General features: G+C 49.1%; 2 protein-coding genes across 4 annotated transcripts in view; both read right to left on the bottom strand.

Annotated features, from left to right (window-relative positions):
• ST6GALNAC2 (ST6 N-acetylgalactosaminide alpha-2,6-sialyltransferase 2) overlaps positions 1 to 643 on the bottom strand; it is a 14879-nt gene extending 14236 nt beyond the window's left edge. For all 3 annotated transcript variants that reach the window (XM_089901641.1, XM_022589506.3, XM_022589507.3), the window contains exon 1: positions 397 to 643. In XM_089901641.1, coding sequence (XP_089757767.1) covers positions 397 to 521 — 125 coding nt within the window. In that variant the 5' untranslated portion in view covers positions 522 to 643. The remainder of the gene's footprint in view (positions 1 to 396) is intronic.
• On the bottom strand, positions 624 to 16411 carry ST6GALNAC1 (ST6 N-acetylgalactosaminide alpha-2,6-sialyltransferase 1). Its single transcript, XM_089901839.1, is given in 11 exon segments — positions 624 to 979; positions 1366 to 1468; positions 13794 to 13932; positions 14056 to 14108; positions 14190 to 14323; positions 14486 to 14651; positions 15450 to 15463; positions 15466 to 15591; positions 15594 to 15927; positions 15929 to 16130; positions 16398 to 16411. Coding segments are annotated over 11 exon segments (1641 nt in total).

The following is a 16411-nucleotide window of genomic DNA, read 5'->3' as shown; positions in this document are numbered from 1 at the left end:
GGAGACTTGGATTCCTGCTCCCAAGGAGAGCTTGAAAAAAAACGTGACGTTAGCGAGGGACAATGGGTGGCAAAAACGGGACTGTTTTTAAAAGATTCAGGTGTCCTAACCAAATCTGGACAATAGAAAGGGTTTCTACTCAGGGCCGGAGGGAAGTAAGCGTAAGGTTGTCGGGAGCGGATCGCCGGTGCGCAAGGGGCGAAGCTCCTCTCCGACCCCGGCAGAGGCTGTGGGGCCCCGGCAGCACGAGTTTAACGCCGGGGTGGAGGCTCTGGGGACAAAGGGCCGCAGCCCGAGTGCCCGCGGCAAGCCACCCCGGAGGGCGGCCCAGCCCTGAGCTGGGCGCCCCGCGCGTCCCCTGCGCCCTCCAGACAGGTCCCGCGCGGCAGCCCCTACCTGGCTCCGGTCAGGGGCCCCGGGTACGACTCCACCGCCGAGGAGTACAGGGCGACGAGGATCCCCAAGCAGACAGCCGCGAACAGGAGCAGCAGCCAGAAGACAGGGACGCGCGGGAGCCCCATGCAGCCCCGGCCCGCGGGCGCCCCGTCGGCCGCAGTCCCGGGCGGAGGGGAGAGGCCCGGGTGGGCCGGGCCGCACTCCTGGACTCTGTGGCCCCTCCCCGCCTATCTCCGTTCTGCCCGCGCCGAGCCTCCGGACGCCGCCGCACCCTCGGGACCTGCGCGACGGGTCCCGGGGGGGAGAATGTAGCGCCGGCGCCGGGAACTGCCCTCGCCCCGCCGGCGCCCAGCCCGGGGACACCGCGAGCCGTGGTTGGGCAGGGCGCTTCCCGGTACCTTCAAGGGCGGGCGCGCGCGGTCCGGGAGCTGCGGGGCGCGGGGAGACGCCGCCACCTGCCGCGTGGGCTGCGCACTGCGCCCTCGGGGGCCCCGGCTCGCGGCTTCCCGACGACGCCCGAGGCCCATGGGAGGGGCGGCGAGGATGGAGGAGCGAACGCTGACAGCCCAGACCCTGGGTAGAGCTGGAGGGGGTGAGGTAGGGGGCCTGCACGGTTGGGATGGGTGGGGGAGCTGAGGCTGTTCATTCTCCTCATTTGGTGACTGACTGGCTGGGGCTCTCAATCGCACTGCCTTCCTGTTACAAACCGAGGCCAACCTGGAGATCTCAGCAGTCCATTGACACCTGAAGGGTGTAGCAGGGAATCCGGCGTCAGCAGGAAGGGCTGGGGAAGCTCGGGCACTAGTGCTCTGGAAGCAGAGCCCTTCCAGGGAGTGAACAGTAGGTGACACAGTGTATTTTCCAGTGGGCCACGTCCTGGCCTCAGAAACCTGTGAAATACCCCAGACTCCCCACCCCCGCCCCCCAACTATCAGAGCCTGCAATGACAGGGACCTTGTCCGTTTCTACCGGCTTTCTGCTCTCCCCTGTTCTTCACGTATGCGAGCAGGTCTGGGTGCAGCAACAGGTATCTGTCCAATTGCAGAGCTTCCCAGAAAGCTTCCTGGAGCCTCTGCTCGTGGGCAGGAATGGGTCCTTCAGGCTCAGTTCTCACAATTTAAAAAAATGCACCTTGCCACCCTGCTGATGGACACTACTTAGAATTGATGGTTTCGAGTCTTTTCCTTTAATCTTTATGGTTTTCAATCGCCAAAACCCCTGTCCTTGTTACTTATCCCATGATCAGCACCTTCTCCCATTTCTTCAGTGATTGATAAAACATCAAACATATCTCTAAGCCCCCCAATTGCAAACCTATCCCTCTCTCTCGTGACAGCCTCACCTACTTCATGAAGAAGGGGAATCACTGTTGCATACATACGAACGAGTCACCTACATACAAACAAGTTCTGTTCGGAGAGTGTGTTCTAAGTCCAGTTTGTTTCGTAAGTCCAACGAAGTTAGCCTAGGTACCCAACTAACACAATCAGCTATATAGTACTGTACTGTAATAGGTTTATAATACTTTTCACACAAATAATACATAAAAAACACAGAAAAAGAGAACATTTTTAATCTCACAGTACAGTACCTTGAAAAGTACAGTAGTCCCAGCTACATCACCGCTGCTTTTACACTTGCTTCCAGACATCCTGGGCTTGAAATAAAGATACTGTACGACTGTGCCCTACACAGCGCTGTACAGTAAAGTGCACAAAGCACAGCCACTTGTAGAGGGCGCACGCACGTGACAACGTACGCCAGACACATAAACTAACTTACGTGATTGGACGTGCAAACACATGTTCGCATCTTTGAAAGTTTGCAACTTGACGGTTTGTATGTAATGTCTTCAACTTTCCATCTTCAAACCTACAAACTTGGCCCCCACCACAGTCCAGCTTCCACCCGCCTGGACTCCAGCCTCAAGTTGGCGAGGGCTCTCCTCCTGTGTCGGGTTGACCCTCCACCATCTGTGTTAAGGATTTGGATCCACCTCCAGTGCCTAAAAAGCAGTACCCCGCTCAGACCAGAGTCTCCTATCCACCATGTGGGGTTCTCCTTCCTGTCTGCAGCTTGCAGTCTCTCCACCCCTCCTCTCTGTCTCCCAACAGATCAGCCCTCTCCCCGAAGCTTTCTTTCCTATCCAGCCAGGACCCGGGGAGTCATAATCTAAAAGCTACTCTCTCATGGTAACCCAGATTCTCTTGTCTTCCTGGCTTTCCGCCCAGCAGAACTCCAACCTGGATTCACACTCTGATCTGCCTGTGTAGTGTCCCCTCCCCCATGCTGCCTGCTCCCCGGCCTGGCCGACAGCTGCTAGCCAGTGTCTTATTCCAGAGTAGAACGGTGCGCGTTGTGCGTCAGCTGGGCTCCCCACACCAGCCGTCTCCTTGTCCTTGTCCAGCTTCCATCCTGCTCAATGGTGATTCCAGAGCGTCACCTCTTTCCTCAAGCCTCCTCTTCTCCCTGCCATACCTCTGAGAGAGGTGCTTCAACTTCCCATGCCCTCAACTACAAAGTCACCCCTGGCCAGAACTGTGAAGGGTGTGGGGTTTACCCTACGTTCAGGCTAACAGGTCAGCCTGCTACAGTTTTATGGACGCTGGCAGAAGAAACGAGACTACAGGGTCAGAGACAAAGGACATGACTACTCATGACACAGCAAGCAACATAGACTTCATGAGAAGTCTTGCCCCTCCTTGCCCCTCAGACCCCACAAGGGTGAGGCAGAGGGACCTAGGAGGTGCCACACAACGGGTTTGCTGCACGCTCAATGGGTCTGCAGCACAGCTGAGGAACCCTGAACGAGGAAAAACAGAATCTTCTACAGTGGGCTGCAAGCAAACCTGCCCTTGCCCTAGAGGGAGGCATTAAAAACTATGCTGGGGGGCTTCCCTGGTGGCACAGTGGTTGAGAGTCCGCCTGCCGATGCAGGGAACACGGGTTCGTGCCCCGGTCCGGGAAGATCCCACATGCCGCGGAGCGGCTGGGCCCGTGAGCCATGGCCGCTGAGCCTGCGCGTCCGGAGCCTGTGCTCTGCAACGGGAGAGGCCACAACAGTGAGAGGCCCGCGTACCGCAAAAAAAAAAAAAAAAAATTATGCTGGAAGTAAGAAAATCTGCCCTCTACTCCAGGTGGGGGCATTATCTTTATCTTCCAAAACCGGTTGCTGTCTACTAACGTTCTTGGAAAGAGTCTGGGACAATAGGCAGTTAGAGCGTCTGCTATCATGTGCAAAATAGGCCCCACGCATTGAGGCCTCCCAATGTACTCATACCCATGCATCTTCACCTGCACCCCTGCAGGCTCTCCTCCAGGGAAAGCCGGCCTCCCTGCTGTGTGCTCCCACCTCTTCTGGTCTTGCTTTTGCAGCCATCTCCTCCCTATCTACAGGGTCCTTATCCTGGCCTTTGAACACGCCCCCAAATATCTCATCCTGAGAAGCAAAGCAAAGCAAAACAAAGTCAAACAAAACCTCTGTTGAGCTGACCCTCTTAGCTACCCTTTCCTTTTCATCCTTGTCCTTGGAGGGAAGTCCATGCTGTCACCATTTCTTTCTGAATCTGGTTTCTTTACCTACTTCACCACTGAAACTGTCCCCAGTGAGGCTTACCAGGGCCTTCATCATTCCCAGTGGGACAACGGAGCAGACATTTTCCAGTTCTAGTCTCGCTGTGTCTGCCTCTGACTCTGAATTTGAAAAAAAAAAAAAAAAAAGAGTCCGCCTCAGGGCTACTTTTAGGCTTTGTTAAATCCAACATCCAGCCACTCCCACGAGGTGGTTCCTGCTTCCTGCCTTTTTCCAATGTGAGTTATGCTTTCTTGTGTGGACCTGAAACAAGCAGACGGACAGATATTCCTCCAGCAAAAATGGTTTTATCTGACCTACTGTGTAGCACAGGGAACTATATTCAATATCTTGCAGTAACCGATAATGGAAAAGAATCTGAAAAAGAATGTATATATAGATATCAATATGTACAATGTACAACTGAATCACTTTGCTGTACACCTGAACCTAACACAACACTGTAAATCAACTACACCTCAATTAAAAAAAAAATTGGAATCAGCAGAGAATTGGAATTCAGGGTCTGCAACTATGGACCATGTGCAAGTCCCCCAGGGCAAGGGAAGGAGATGGCTTTTATAGAGGGGAAAAGGGAGTTGGGAGGGCTACTCCATGGCTTTTTCATTGGTTGAGTCCTTGCCAGGAAGGAAGAGGAGTCTTTCTTCTTCCTGTTGGGTTCTGCAGCCCTCGCAGGGCATGAGAACTACCCTCTTCCATCTCCCGGCTCTATTTAATTGAAGTTTCTGTTTATTAATTTTTTACGCCTGCTTCTTTGCTTGTCTCCTATATTTTTGTTGGAAACTGGACATTTTAGATAATATATTGTAGCAACTCGGTGCTGGTTCCCACCCCCACCTCCTGGCCCCAGGCTTATAGTTACTTGCTTGTTCAGTGACTGGCTGGCTTATTTTAGTGACGCCTCCCCCCTCACTACCCTGAAGTGTTAAAGCTCTGTTGTCGCTCAGCAGGAGTGTGCAGTTCAGGGTCTGTCCGCAGCCACCCTGGGACTGCACTGACTGGCTAGACTCTCTTCCCCTCTTTCCCTGACCACACCCAGCTGTCAAGATCCATTAATTGACAGCTGTTGATCTATGCTTACAAAAATGCCCTGGGACATAAACTGGTCTACAGGCTCAGGCTTCTTTGAAGGAGCAGCTCTTGAGGCTGGTGTCTGCTGTTTCCCTCCCTGGTTCTCTCCTGCAAACTAGCTGGCTTATACTTTAGCCTGTATCTTCATGGACTCTACCAATCTCCTCCCAGTTGCCTTTCACCACAACCTCCTTTTTTGAGAGCATCCTTAGGCTTGAACTTCTTCACTCTCTGTTGCAAATGAAGTCAGTTCCTTTGGGAAGAGATTAGACCTGTCTGTTTTATAGCCTGCTTCTAGCCCTAGGCAAAATCTCTGAGCCTGGACTCCAGCTGGGGGTGGGGACAGTGATGTGTTTCTCTCTGCCTGATACCCCTGTTTAGGAGTTGACCATGTGGCAGAAGAGAGGCAGTAGCCTCAGGTCTTCTCTGCTTGCCTCTCCTGGCGTGGAACCACCACTTTATAGCCGGGGCAGGGATGACCAAGGTCCCAGTATCCTCAGTGACACAATGCCCGAGGTGGAGCCCCCGTTCCATGACTGGGGGCTGAGCAGAAGGGAGTCCCACCTCTGGGTCACACTTGCCCAGAACTTAGCGTCAGCAACAGGTAGCTGGGGCAGGATGAGAAATGCTGATGTATTGCTCCTCCCAGAAAGCAAGCCCTCTGACCAGAAACTGATGGGAGAGGGAGCCCTGTGCGCTTGGCTGTGACAATCTAGAGTGGAGTTTTTGTCTCCACTGGGCTGGGAGTAGGGAAAGAGGGAGCAATTTTGGCTCAAAGACTCTTTATCAACTTTTAGTAGATTTCCTTGAATAGATGTTTCTTCATTTGCTGTATATCCTTAAGACCGTTTCCAGATACTTCAAATGGTTATCTTTTTATACTTTTCACCAGTTTCACTGCATAGTGGGTCTGTAGAGTTCCTTCGGCTGTCATGCTGGAAGTTTATCCCCTGCAATGGCTTTTCTGTTGATATGTTATCTTACAATTCTATTGTTTGAGTCAGGGAAATTTGAATACAAACTGGATATTTGGTGAATCTAAGGAACTGTTAAATTTTTTAGGTGTGATAACATTATTTTAAAGAGTTCTTACCTCTTAGTAATACATACTGAAATATCTACAGATGAAACAATATGATGCATGGGATTTGCTTAAAATAATCAAGTGTGGGCTATAAGTGGGGAGGGGATGGGGACTACCGATGAAACAAGATTGGCTATGAGTTTAGGTTATGTTGTATTAGTCCTTATAGTAATTATTATTAATATGAGCTGCATAGTAGGAGTTCATAACACTATTCTTTCTACTTTTGTATATGTTTGAAATTTTCCATAATAAAAAGTTAATTTTTTTCTTTTGTCTACATGTGAAATATACTTCGTTAGATATCTTAGAAATATGTCATCAATTGAATTAAAATCTTGAGCATATATACATACGTTTCACCTAAGATTAAGTTTTACAGAACCGAGAGATCAAACTTCAAGTACTCTAGGTTCTGAAAGAATTTTTATAAGCATCTTTGTAAAAAAATTTTTTTTACTAAAATCAATTATTTTTCAGTATCTGAAATGGCATGAATTTAAGCAAGTTCCTAATCAAAGTTTATCAGATGTTCTAATTATGCATCAGAAGCTAGTTTTGTCATTTCAATCAAATCCATTTTTAGATGATTAATTATTTTATGAGAAAAAGCCATGATGAAAATTGTTCCAGTTGTATTTCAAGAATTTATAAGAAGACAGATTTGTGCACTGAATTGAAGCTGAGTAGAAACTGAGCTTACAAAAAGAAAATACAGCTGATGACAAAATTTTGAATATCAGCTGGGATGTTCTGGATCAGTCAGAATATGGATTAGCATTTGTGATTCAAACAATTAGTGCCTAATGCTTTTCAAGATGTAAAACGTTTCTTTTTTTTTACATTCTTCTCTATAGACCTCTTAATGGGAAGTTGTTTTTTTTTAATCCCTTGAAAATGTCAGCTTCTTGAAAAAATAAATGTTATTTTGTCAGAAATGAGAAACTAGTTTTGACAATAGATAATTTGCCTATTTATATGACAGTGCAGTTGATAAAATTTTGCACCATTATAATTGGTCTCGGTAACAATAGGAAACAAAAATGTTAAAATTATGAAACTTAAAGTGATTTCATCATTAATCTCAATTGTGCTTCCATAATATTGTATTTATTATAATGAATTAACTATTCCCAAAATAAATCACAGTGACTTATTATTTTTCTGTTTATGATGCTTAACACTGTTCACTGTGATTTTGTTTTTTATTAGTTTGGAATCCAAATTGAATCCATTTGCTATCTTTTTTTAAAATATATTTATTTATTTTATTTATTTATTTTTGGCTGCATTGGGTCTTCGTTGCTGCATGCGGGCTTTCTCTAGTTATGGCGAGTGAGGGCTACTCTTCGTTGCGGTGCGTGGACTTCTCATTGCGGTGGCTCCTCTTGTTGCAGAGCACGGGCTCTAGGCAAGCGCGCTTCAGTAGTTGTGTCTTGCGGGCTCAGTAGTTGCAGCACACGGGCTTAGTTGCTCCGCAGCATGTGGGATCTTCTCGGCCCAGGGATCAAACCTGTGTCCCCTGCATTTGCAAGCGGGTTCTTAACCACTGTGCCACGAGGGAAGCCCTGAAATACGTATATTTTAGTATACAGTTCAATGGATTCTGAAATTGCATATGCTCATGTAACCCACACCTGATCAAAATGTAGACATTTCCATTATCCATCCAATCAATCTGCCATTGCCTCTAGACACAACCGCTGTGCTGCTTTCGTTCAGTATAAATTAAGTTTAGATTGTTCTAAACACACGGTCCAAATCACACAGTCTGTATTCTTTGTGATTATGTGCATTAGCAGTTTGTTCCCTTATCTTGTAAGTATTTATAGTTCCATTGTATGAATATACCACACATTGTTTATCCATTCTCTTACTGATGGACATTGAGGTTGTTTCCAGTTTCTGGCTAATATGTACTATGAGTACATCCGCTATGAACATTGTTGTACCAACCTTTTTGTGTGCATATTTTTATTTCTCTTGGGTCAATATCTAGAGGTGGAATTGCTGTATCATAAGGAAGGTATATGTTTAGCCTTAGAAGAAAGGGTCTGACTTATTTCCAAAACAGGTTTGAATTTGTCTATTTCTCTTTTCAGTTTTGTCAGTTCTTTTTTTAAAAAATATTTATTTATTTATTTGGTTGTGCTGGGTCTTAGTTGTGGCGGGCGGGCTCCTTAGTTGTGGCATGTGAACTCTTAGTTGCGGTATGCATGTGGGATCTAATTCCCTGACTAGGGATTGAACCCAGGCACCCTGCATTGGGAGCGCAGAGTCCTATCCACTGCGCCACCAGGGAAGTCCCCAGTTTTGTCAGTTCTTGTTTCACGTAGTTTGAAACTCTGTTATTTGACGCACTGTCTGTTTCTGATTATATTCCTTGTCCTGAGGTCTATTTTGTTTGGTATTAATATAGCCACTCCAGCTTTTTTATTATTAGTGCTTGCATGGTTAACTTTTTTCATTCTTTTAATATATCTTTGTTTTTATATTTAATGTGCATCTCTTATAAACACAAGACCACATATATGGTTGGTCTTGCTTTTTTGTCCAGCCTGTCAATCTCTGTCTTTTAGGGTATTTAGTACATTTATCTGTAATATAATTATTGATATGATTGTGTTTATGCCCACTGTATCACTGTATGTTTTCTATTAGTTTCATGTATTCTTCATTGTTTTTTTTTCTTTCCTACTCTATTTTATCTCCTCTATTGCCTTATTGGCTGTATTTCTTTGGGCTATTTTGAAAATGGTTGTTCTAAGGTTTACAATATTCATCTTTAGTTTATCATAGTCTACTTTTAAATGACAGCATGCCATTTCACATATAATGTAGAAACCGTATACTTCCATTTCCCCATCCCATCCTTTGTACAAATATTATTGTACATTTTACTTCTACATGTGTTAAACACCCTATAGTTCATCACTGTTGTCTTTGCTTTAAATAATCAATCATCTTTCAAAAACATTGAGCAATGAAATATTTACCCACGTATTTATCATTTCCAGAATTCTTGCTGTCTTCTTGTAGATCTGAGTATCCATCTGGCGTCGCTGGTCATGACTTTTTGAGCTGTGTGAGCTCTGGTTCATTCAGCTCCCCGATTCTTAGTAGTTGTTCTTTCTTTGGTGGTTTTCCTTTGCTTGGCTCTGTGTACTCTTGCACTATACTGGCTCAAATTAGTATTCACCAATAGACTCAGATTTCTGTGAAGATTTCTGACTCCTTCCTGCACAAATCCTTGTCTTCAGTACCCTGACCTTTTTTGTCATTTTGGCTTCCCAAGGTATACCCTATGAATAAGCAGCTTACAAGTCAGGAGAGTCTGAACTCTTAATCCCTCTGCTACACTGTTTCCATGGAAATTCTTTTTTTTTTTAATATATATTTATGCAACAAGATCTCTTTTTAAAAATTTATAATTTATTTATTTTATTTTATTTTTGGCTGTGTTGGGTCTTAGTTGCGGCACACAGGATCTTCGTTGCGGTGCAAGGGCTTCTCTCTAGTTGCAGCACGCGGGTTCCAGAGCATGTGGGCTCTGTAGTTTGCGGCACACGGGCTCAGTAGTTGCGGTGCATGGGCTTAGTTGCCCCGTGGCATGTGGGATCTTAGTTTCCTGACCAGGGATCGAACCTGCATCCCCTGCATTGGAAGGTGGATTCTTAACCACTGGACCACCAGGGAAGTCCCATCCGTGGAAATTCTTAATGCTAGCTAATACCGTGGACTGAGGTAGCCTTGAAATGGTGTATGATTATGGTGTGAATGTATGTCTGTGTTTTAGTGGATACACACCAAGTACATACTTCCTTTCCCTTTCTGTCTTATGATCTGTGTTTATTCTTTCCTATCTATCCAAATTTATATACAACTCAGAACAAAATATGTTCCCATTTATCTATACTCTAAATATCATAAAAGCTATCAAAATACCATAGAGAATTTACAGTAATAATTTATGATCGTAGTGGGGGGCACTTCAAAGTCTTCATGTGCAGCCCGAGTTCCTGGAGAAATTTAAATTGTGTCAAAGTTGCTTTACTAGTCTGTAAACTTTGTGGTGTTCAGATTTGCTAACCTACTGTGTAATGTTCAGCATAAAGCAACGCACTAGAAAATTCTCACGGGTTGTAGATGGACTTCAATTTTGTGTTTATATTTCTCAGTTGAAGAGATAAAGTGCCAATTCCCACAGGAGCAGGGGTGGGAGCAGCCCCTCTTCTTCCCTTTGGTTTTCTTTTAACACTAGCCACCCCTTAGTATACTTGTATTTAGTTGAGCATTACTATGGCATGTACACAGGTCCAAATGCAGGAACTGGTCCTTTGCGAATTCACAATTGAAATCTGCTCATCTGTAGAAAATACAGTCATTGGTAAAAGTGTCCATTATGTTTTGAATCCGCAAATCTGAAACCAATTTTATTTTTCTTTTTTTTAAAAATTATTTATTTATTTTTGGCTGCATTGGGTCTTCGTTTCTGCGTGCGGGCTTTCTCTAGTTGCGGCGAGCGGGGGCTACTCTTCGTTGCGGTGCGCAGGCTTCTCATTGCGGTGGCTTCTCTTGTTGCGGAGTATGGGCTCTAGGCGTGCGGGCTTCAGTAGTTGTGGCACGTGGGCTCAGTAGTTGTGGCTCGCGGACTCTAGAGCGCAGGCTCAGTAGCTGTGGCGCACGGGCTTAGTTGCTCCGCGGCATGTGGGATCTTCCCGGGCCAGGGATCAAACCCATGTCCCCTGCATTGGCAGGCAGATTCTTAACCGCAGTGCCACCAGGGAAGTCTTAATGTAATTTTCTTAATGTAAAAACGAATCTATTTCATCAACAAATGTACTGCTCTTGTGGGGATGCTGGTAATGGTGGAGGCTGTGCATGTGTAGGGGCAGCAGATCTATGGAAAATCACTGTGCCTTCCTCCCAGTGTTGCTGTGAGCCTAAAACTGCTCTAAAAAAATAAAGTCTTGGGAATTCCCTGGCGGTCCAGTGGTTAGAACACTGTGCTGTCACTGCCGTGGGCCCGGGTTCAATCCCTGGTCAGGGAATTAAGATCCCCCAAGGTGCATGGCATGGCCAAAAAAAAAGGTCTTAAAAAAACCACACAAATCGATTCGGCTAATACTGAGTGGAAAACAATAAAATTCATATGTAATGGAAATTTGCCTTATACTCAGCTATCTAGAATCCGAACACCTGATTATTTTGCAGTTGTCAAGTAAACAGAGGGAAGGGTCTCCTTCCCACCATGGGAGCTGAAGGACAGTCAGTCCTCTCCCTGCCGGCCAGCAGCCAGAGCACAAGCTCAGGTGGAGAAGCTTCTGCCCCCTGGATGCTCCACCTGGGCCAATTGGGAGATGCAGGGATAAACATGGATTTCTTGTAAGTGATGCAGAAATTTACAAGGATTTCTTGTACATGATCAAAGCCCATTGGAGTTCTGGCAGATACCTGGTGGGAGTGACACAGTGGTGTTGTCCCCAGTGGACAGTTCCAGTGGCAAGATCGAAGTTGGACACAGGCTCAGCTCATGTGACAAGTCACATGACCACCTATTTGGACTTGACTTTATACCTGAGAGCACTGAGAGCTGGGCTCAAAAAAAGAGGACATAATTGAAATTGTGTGTGTGTGTACACAGGGGTATATGGTGAGGGAATTGCTAGCCAGTGGCCTTCAGTTGGTACCCAGAACTGCACAGACCTGCCCCACCCTCCCATCTGCTCTGGCTGAGTCCTCGTGGGGAACCTCACGTACCTGCACTTTCCCCAGAGCACAAGATCAGGCAAGGTCTCCTCTTTGCTGCTGGTCCCTGTTGACAGTTGCCGACCTCATCAAAACAAATCAAGTCCTCACTGCCTCCTTCCCCAGTGAACCCTGGAGCTCAGATGTTCATGCCAAGCCTTGTCTGCTGGCCTCCCTGGCTGCTGCAGTCGGGGAGAGAGAGGGGCAGGGATATGAGCTCCAGCCACCATCCCCCTCCAAATCACTGGACTTGGCCCCCTCGGATTAGACAAGGAAGGAGAGAGGAATGCCAAGGCAGAAGATACCTCTAGATACCTCCAAGGCAGACCCTCAAAAGGCAGTAGAGTGGGATGCTCAAGAGGGTGGATTGCAAAGCCCACAATCTCAGCTCCACTGTTTACTGACTGTGAGCTGGGACAAGTTCCTTAAGTCACTATGCCTCAGTTTCCTCATCTGTAACATGGGAATGATCACAGTACCAACTTCATAAGAATTGCTACTCTCATTAAATGTGCCTTCAGCAGTTCCGGAAATGTAGGAAGCACTCACTATATAGACGTTAGCTGTTTTAGGCCTGTGTAGGCTGAAAAGTGACATGTCACGGACAGACTGGACCACGAGAAAGATGGGGCTCTTTTTGGTGAAATGCTGTATCTGCCCACGCTACCAGGCATCCGATGGTGTGATAGGAGTGCTACACATGAAAGCCTGGTGTCACCAGGTGTGTTGCTGGCGGATATGCTGCAACAAGTCCTCCCACCCTCAACTGCCTTGAGTGTACACACTCCTCCCAACAAGAGGTCAAGGCTGTTTCCCCACCCCTTAACTCTGGGCTGGCCTTGGACTTCCTTCAGCCACTAGAATGTGGCCAAAATGACAGTGTGTGCCTTCTGACAGTCGGCCTCAAGTGGCATTGTAGCTTCTGCTCCTGTGTTCTTGGAACCCTCTGCCACCACGTCCAGGAGCTCAGGCTAGGCCCCTGGAGAATGAGAGGCCTCACAGAGGAGGATGGAGGCTCCCAGCTGAGAACCAGCATGAACCAGACAGAAGTGTGAGGCCATCTTGGACCATCCAGCTCCAGTGCAGCCTCTGGAGGCCTGCAGCTGCATGGGTGACCCCAGACCACAGGAGAAGGGAGCTGAGCCCAGCCCCAGTTGTTGATCCATAAAATCATGAACAAATATGTGGTCATTTTTTTAAGCCTTCAGAATTTGGCAGACCTGGAGGACAGCTTCCTGGGGAGCTGGGTTGTTCTTAGGCCCTGTCTTTGGGGTGAAGTTGCTGCTGACATCTGGGGGCCCCAGCAACAGTGGCACTTCCTCCCTCGGTTTCCATAGGGGGCTCATGCTGTGCTGTTTGTTCAGCCTTTGCCCACAAATGTGGAAGCAGTTTTCTTATCACATCTCAGATCCTAGACTCCTGGCCTGCTTGCTGAGGAAATGCTAAGTTCTCAGCAGCCCAAAGAGGACAGCCAGTTTAGGACGATTGCACAACCAGAGAGCAAGCTGAACACCCCAGGTGTCATCACTGAAGTAGAAGGCGGGACGGGCGGGAGGGGAACTTTAACCAAATGGTCATGAGTCCTTTCATGGAGATTCTATTAGAACATTAAGAAAAATGTTCTGGGACCACCTGCCCCCCCCCCAAAAAAACACCTTTATATATTTTTTTGCAATTTATTATTTATTTTTACCATTAAAAAAATTTAAGTACAGTTGATTTACAACGCTGTGTTAGTTTCAGGTGTACAGGACTTTTATTTTTATATTTCTAAATTTTTTATTTATTTATTTTTGGCTGTGTTGGGTCTTCATTGCTGCACGCGGGCTTTCTCTAGGTGCGGTGAGTGGGGGCTACTCTTCATTGCGGTGTGTGCGGCCAGGCCGATTCCTCTTTGCTCACCTTTCCCAGAGACACATGCCGGAAACCCCGATTGCCCAGTATAAGGAGTGACTGGGTCAGGGAGAAGGCAGTAAAGCCGTAGAAGGACGTCCGAGTACCCACATCCTGTTCGTAGCCCTTAATGACAGCTCCACTCAGTCTAGATGGAAAGACAAAATCAGACAGAACACGTGAGTACAGAAGGGGGATGCGTGGAAAGGAAGGAGAGACCGGGAGACAGCACTGATTTACAGAAACTCTCAGGAGAGCCCAGGAACCCTGCCTTCCAGATACAGGCACGGAACACCCTCTCAGATCTCTCAGAAGAGCCCAGCTCTGCAGGAGAGGGGGTGGGAAGGGGCCGGGAAGGGGAGCTCGCCGGAACAATTAGTCATGGCCGTCTATCTCTGGGCCCACTTGGGAGTTGTTCAGGATGCCCCCGTCGCCCACCACGGCACAGGTGACGCACCGGGAGCTCCCGGCAGGGAGGCTGGCCAGGAGCAGCTGCTCCTGGGGCGCGGGGGGGAAGCAGGGCACGACCCTCTGCACCACTGCAACGAGGGGGCTCCATTCAGAGCCCTGGAAGGGCCAGGGATCCAGTGGCATTTCTCCCAGGGCTGGTGGCCCCCAGGGAAGAGGCGGACCAGACACAAAAAGCATGGCCCTCTGCTGGGGCCTAGCACACACCCCGGCCCCCGGGGCCGAGGACTCACAGAAGTTGAGCTCCATGAAGCCGAAAGGCGGAGCGAAGGGCTCCAGGCGACCCCACTTGCTCTGGTCGAAGTGGCTGGAGTCCAGGAAGAGGGTGAGGTTGGGCAGAAAGAGATTCTGGAGCCAGGGTGACTTGGAGGCTTTGATCTTCACTGAGTCAGGGCAGGTCTACATGCAGGACGGGTCAGGCAGGGAGAGGCCCAGGAAGGCCGTGGCCAAGGGCTGGCTGGGCGGGGGTGGCGGGGGGCAGGGGCTGGTTGGGCAGGGTTGGGGGGGCAGGGGCAGAAAGCAGGCCTCAAAGCTGGGAAGGCGTCGGTCTCTGCTACCCCTTTCATCCTATTCCCCAGGGCCTTCTGGCGCCCTCCTCGCCATCGATCGTCCCAGCCTACTGTGGTCAGGAGGGCTCCCAAGGAACCAGTGGTCCTCAGCCCTCAAGGCAAATGTACCTTCCTATGTGTGAGAGGAGTGGGCCAGTCTGTGAACATGCTGTGGGTCCAAGGGCTGTGCGTGGTTGCAGTGATGTGTGTGAACATCCATGCTCTAAAGGCTCCCTTCCAGCGCTGTGGGCCCCGGCTGTTTCTCTAAGGGCCGTAGAATTATCTATGCAGGGAGAACAGGGCTGGCCTGGGTGTTCTTGTCCCTTAGTCCCTGCTGGTTCCTGGCCCTTCCCCTGCTGCAGGACGGGATTCCAGTGCAGGTCACACTCTTTCACTGGGATTGATGACGCTCTGGGCTCCTAGGGGCCCAGGACAGGGCCTTCTCGCTCACAGCCTGGGACCTGCCTTCCCTGCCCTGCTTCTGGCCATTATAACAAGGAAGGATGGGATGAGAGCAGTGCTGGGGGAGAGCATGGGTGGGCCGAGGCAGAGCTTAGGATGGGAGTCTGGGAGGGAAGGGAGAGGTGGGGCCTCGGTGGGGGGGCAGGGGGGGGCGGCAGGAAAAACTCCCCGTCTGGAGGCCGCTCACCTCCAGGCTGTATTTTCCTCAAAATCCCAGTGCGGCTCAGACTTGAAGTTGGCGGCCCGCAACCTCTGGCCTCTCTGGGTGGTGGGGCTCTGGAGAGGGGCTGAGGACGCGGTGGCCTGGGCTCTGTCCTTGGGTGGACAGCCTCTCTGGTGGTTCCTCTGACTCCCCTTCCCGTCGGCCCCGCTCCCGCAGGGGTCTGCACCCCAGCCTGATTTTCTGGAAGGGGCGTCCTTGCTGTGGCGGCCACGTTGCCCTGCAGCTTCGTGGGCACCATCCTTGGGGCCGTCGGCCTCGCACTCTGGTCCCCTGACCCTTTGGCCGTCCTCAGGTCCTGACTGTTCAGCGACGGCGCCTCCGTCCAGCCAGAGGCCACCCCCTCGACTTGAGCTCTCGGAGGCAGCGTGTTCCCCATGGCGTCCTTGCTCACCTGTGTCTCTGTTGCTGCCATCCTGGCTGTGCTGGGTGCTCTGCCTGGCTCCTTCAGCACTGGCCTTGCCAGCCTCCGCTCCTCTGCCCTCTCCAACTGTGTTGGCTGTGGCCTCGGGGGCTGTGTCCCGCATGCTGGTCCCCTACACTGACTCCATGTGGGCGGTCGTCCTGCTTCCAGTAGTGGGTGCCTGGGATGTAGCCTTTTGCAGTAACTCTGGAGACCTTTCCTTAATGTTCTCTGGATGCTGATTCCTAGAGACAGAGATGACTTTGGATGAAGGCTGAAGTCTGTAGGGACTTGAGAAGCATATCTAGTATCTATCTTTGTGTCTCAAGTGGACATCAGACCAGTCTCCAGGAGACACGAGGGAAGGGCCATCACCATCCACTACCCAAAACTAAGCTGCACTTGTTGGCAATGGGTCTGGAAACTTACTCTGACCAATAAAGAACCCTTAGCGGTGGCATGGAGTTTGGGGAGCTGGAACTGGTTGCCGAGGGCAGAAATGAACTGCTCACCCCCAGCTCTCCAT

This window comes from Delphinapterus leucas, chromosome 19 (assembly GCF_059928025.1).
Source record: "Delphinapterus leucas isolate spDelLeu-1000000601 "Yukka" chromosome 19, BTC_Dleu_Yukka2, whole genome shotgun sequence".
Classification (NCBI taxonomy): domain Eukaryota; kingdom Metazoa; phylum Chordata; class Mammalia; order Artiodactyla; family Monodontidae; genus Delphinapterus; species Delphinapterus leucas.
This window is presented reverse-complemented; position numbering and strand designations above follow the sequence as displayed.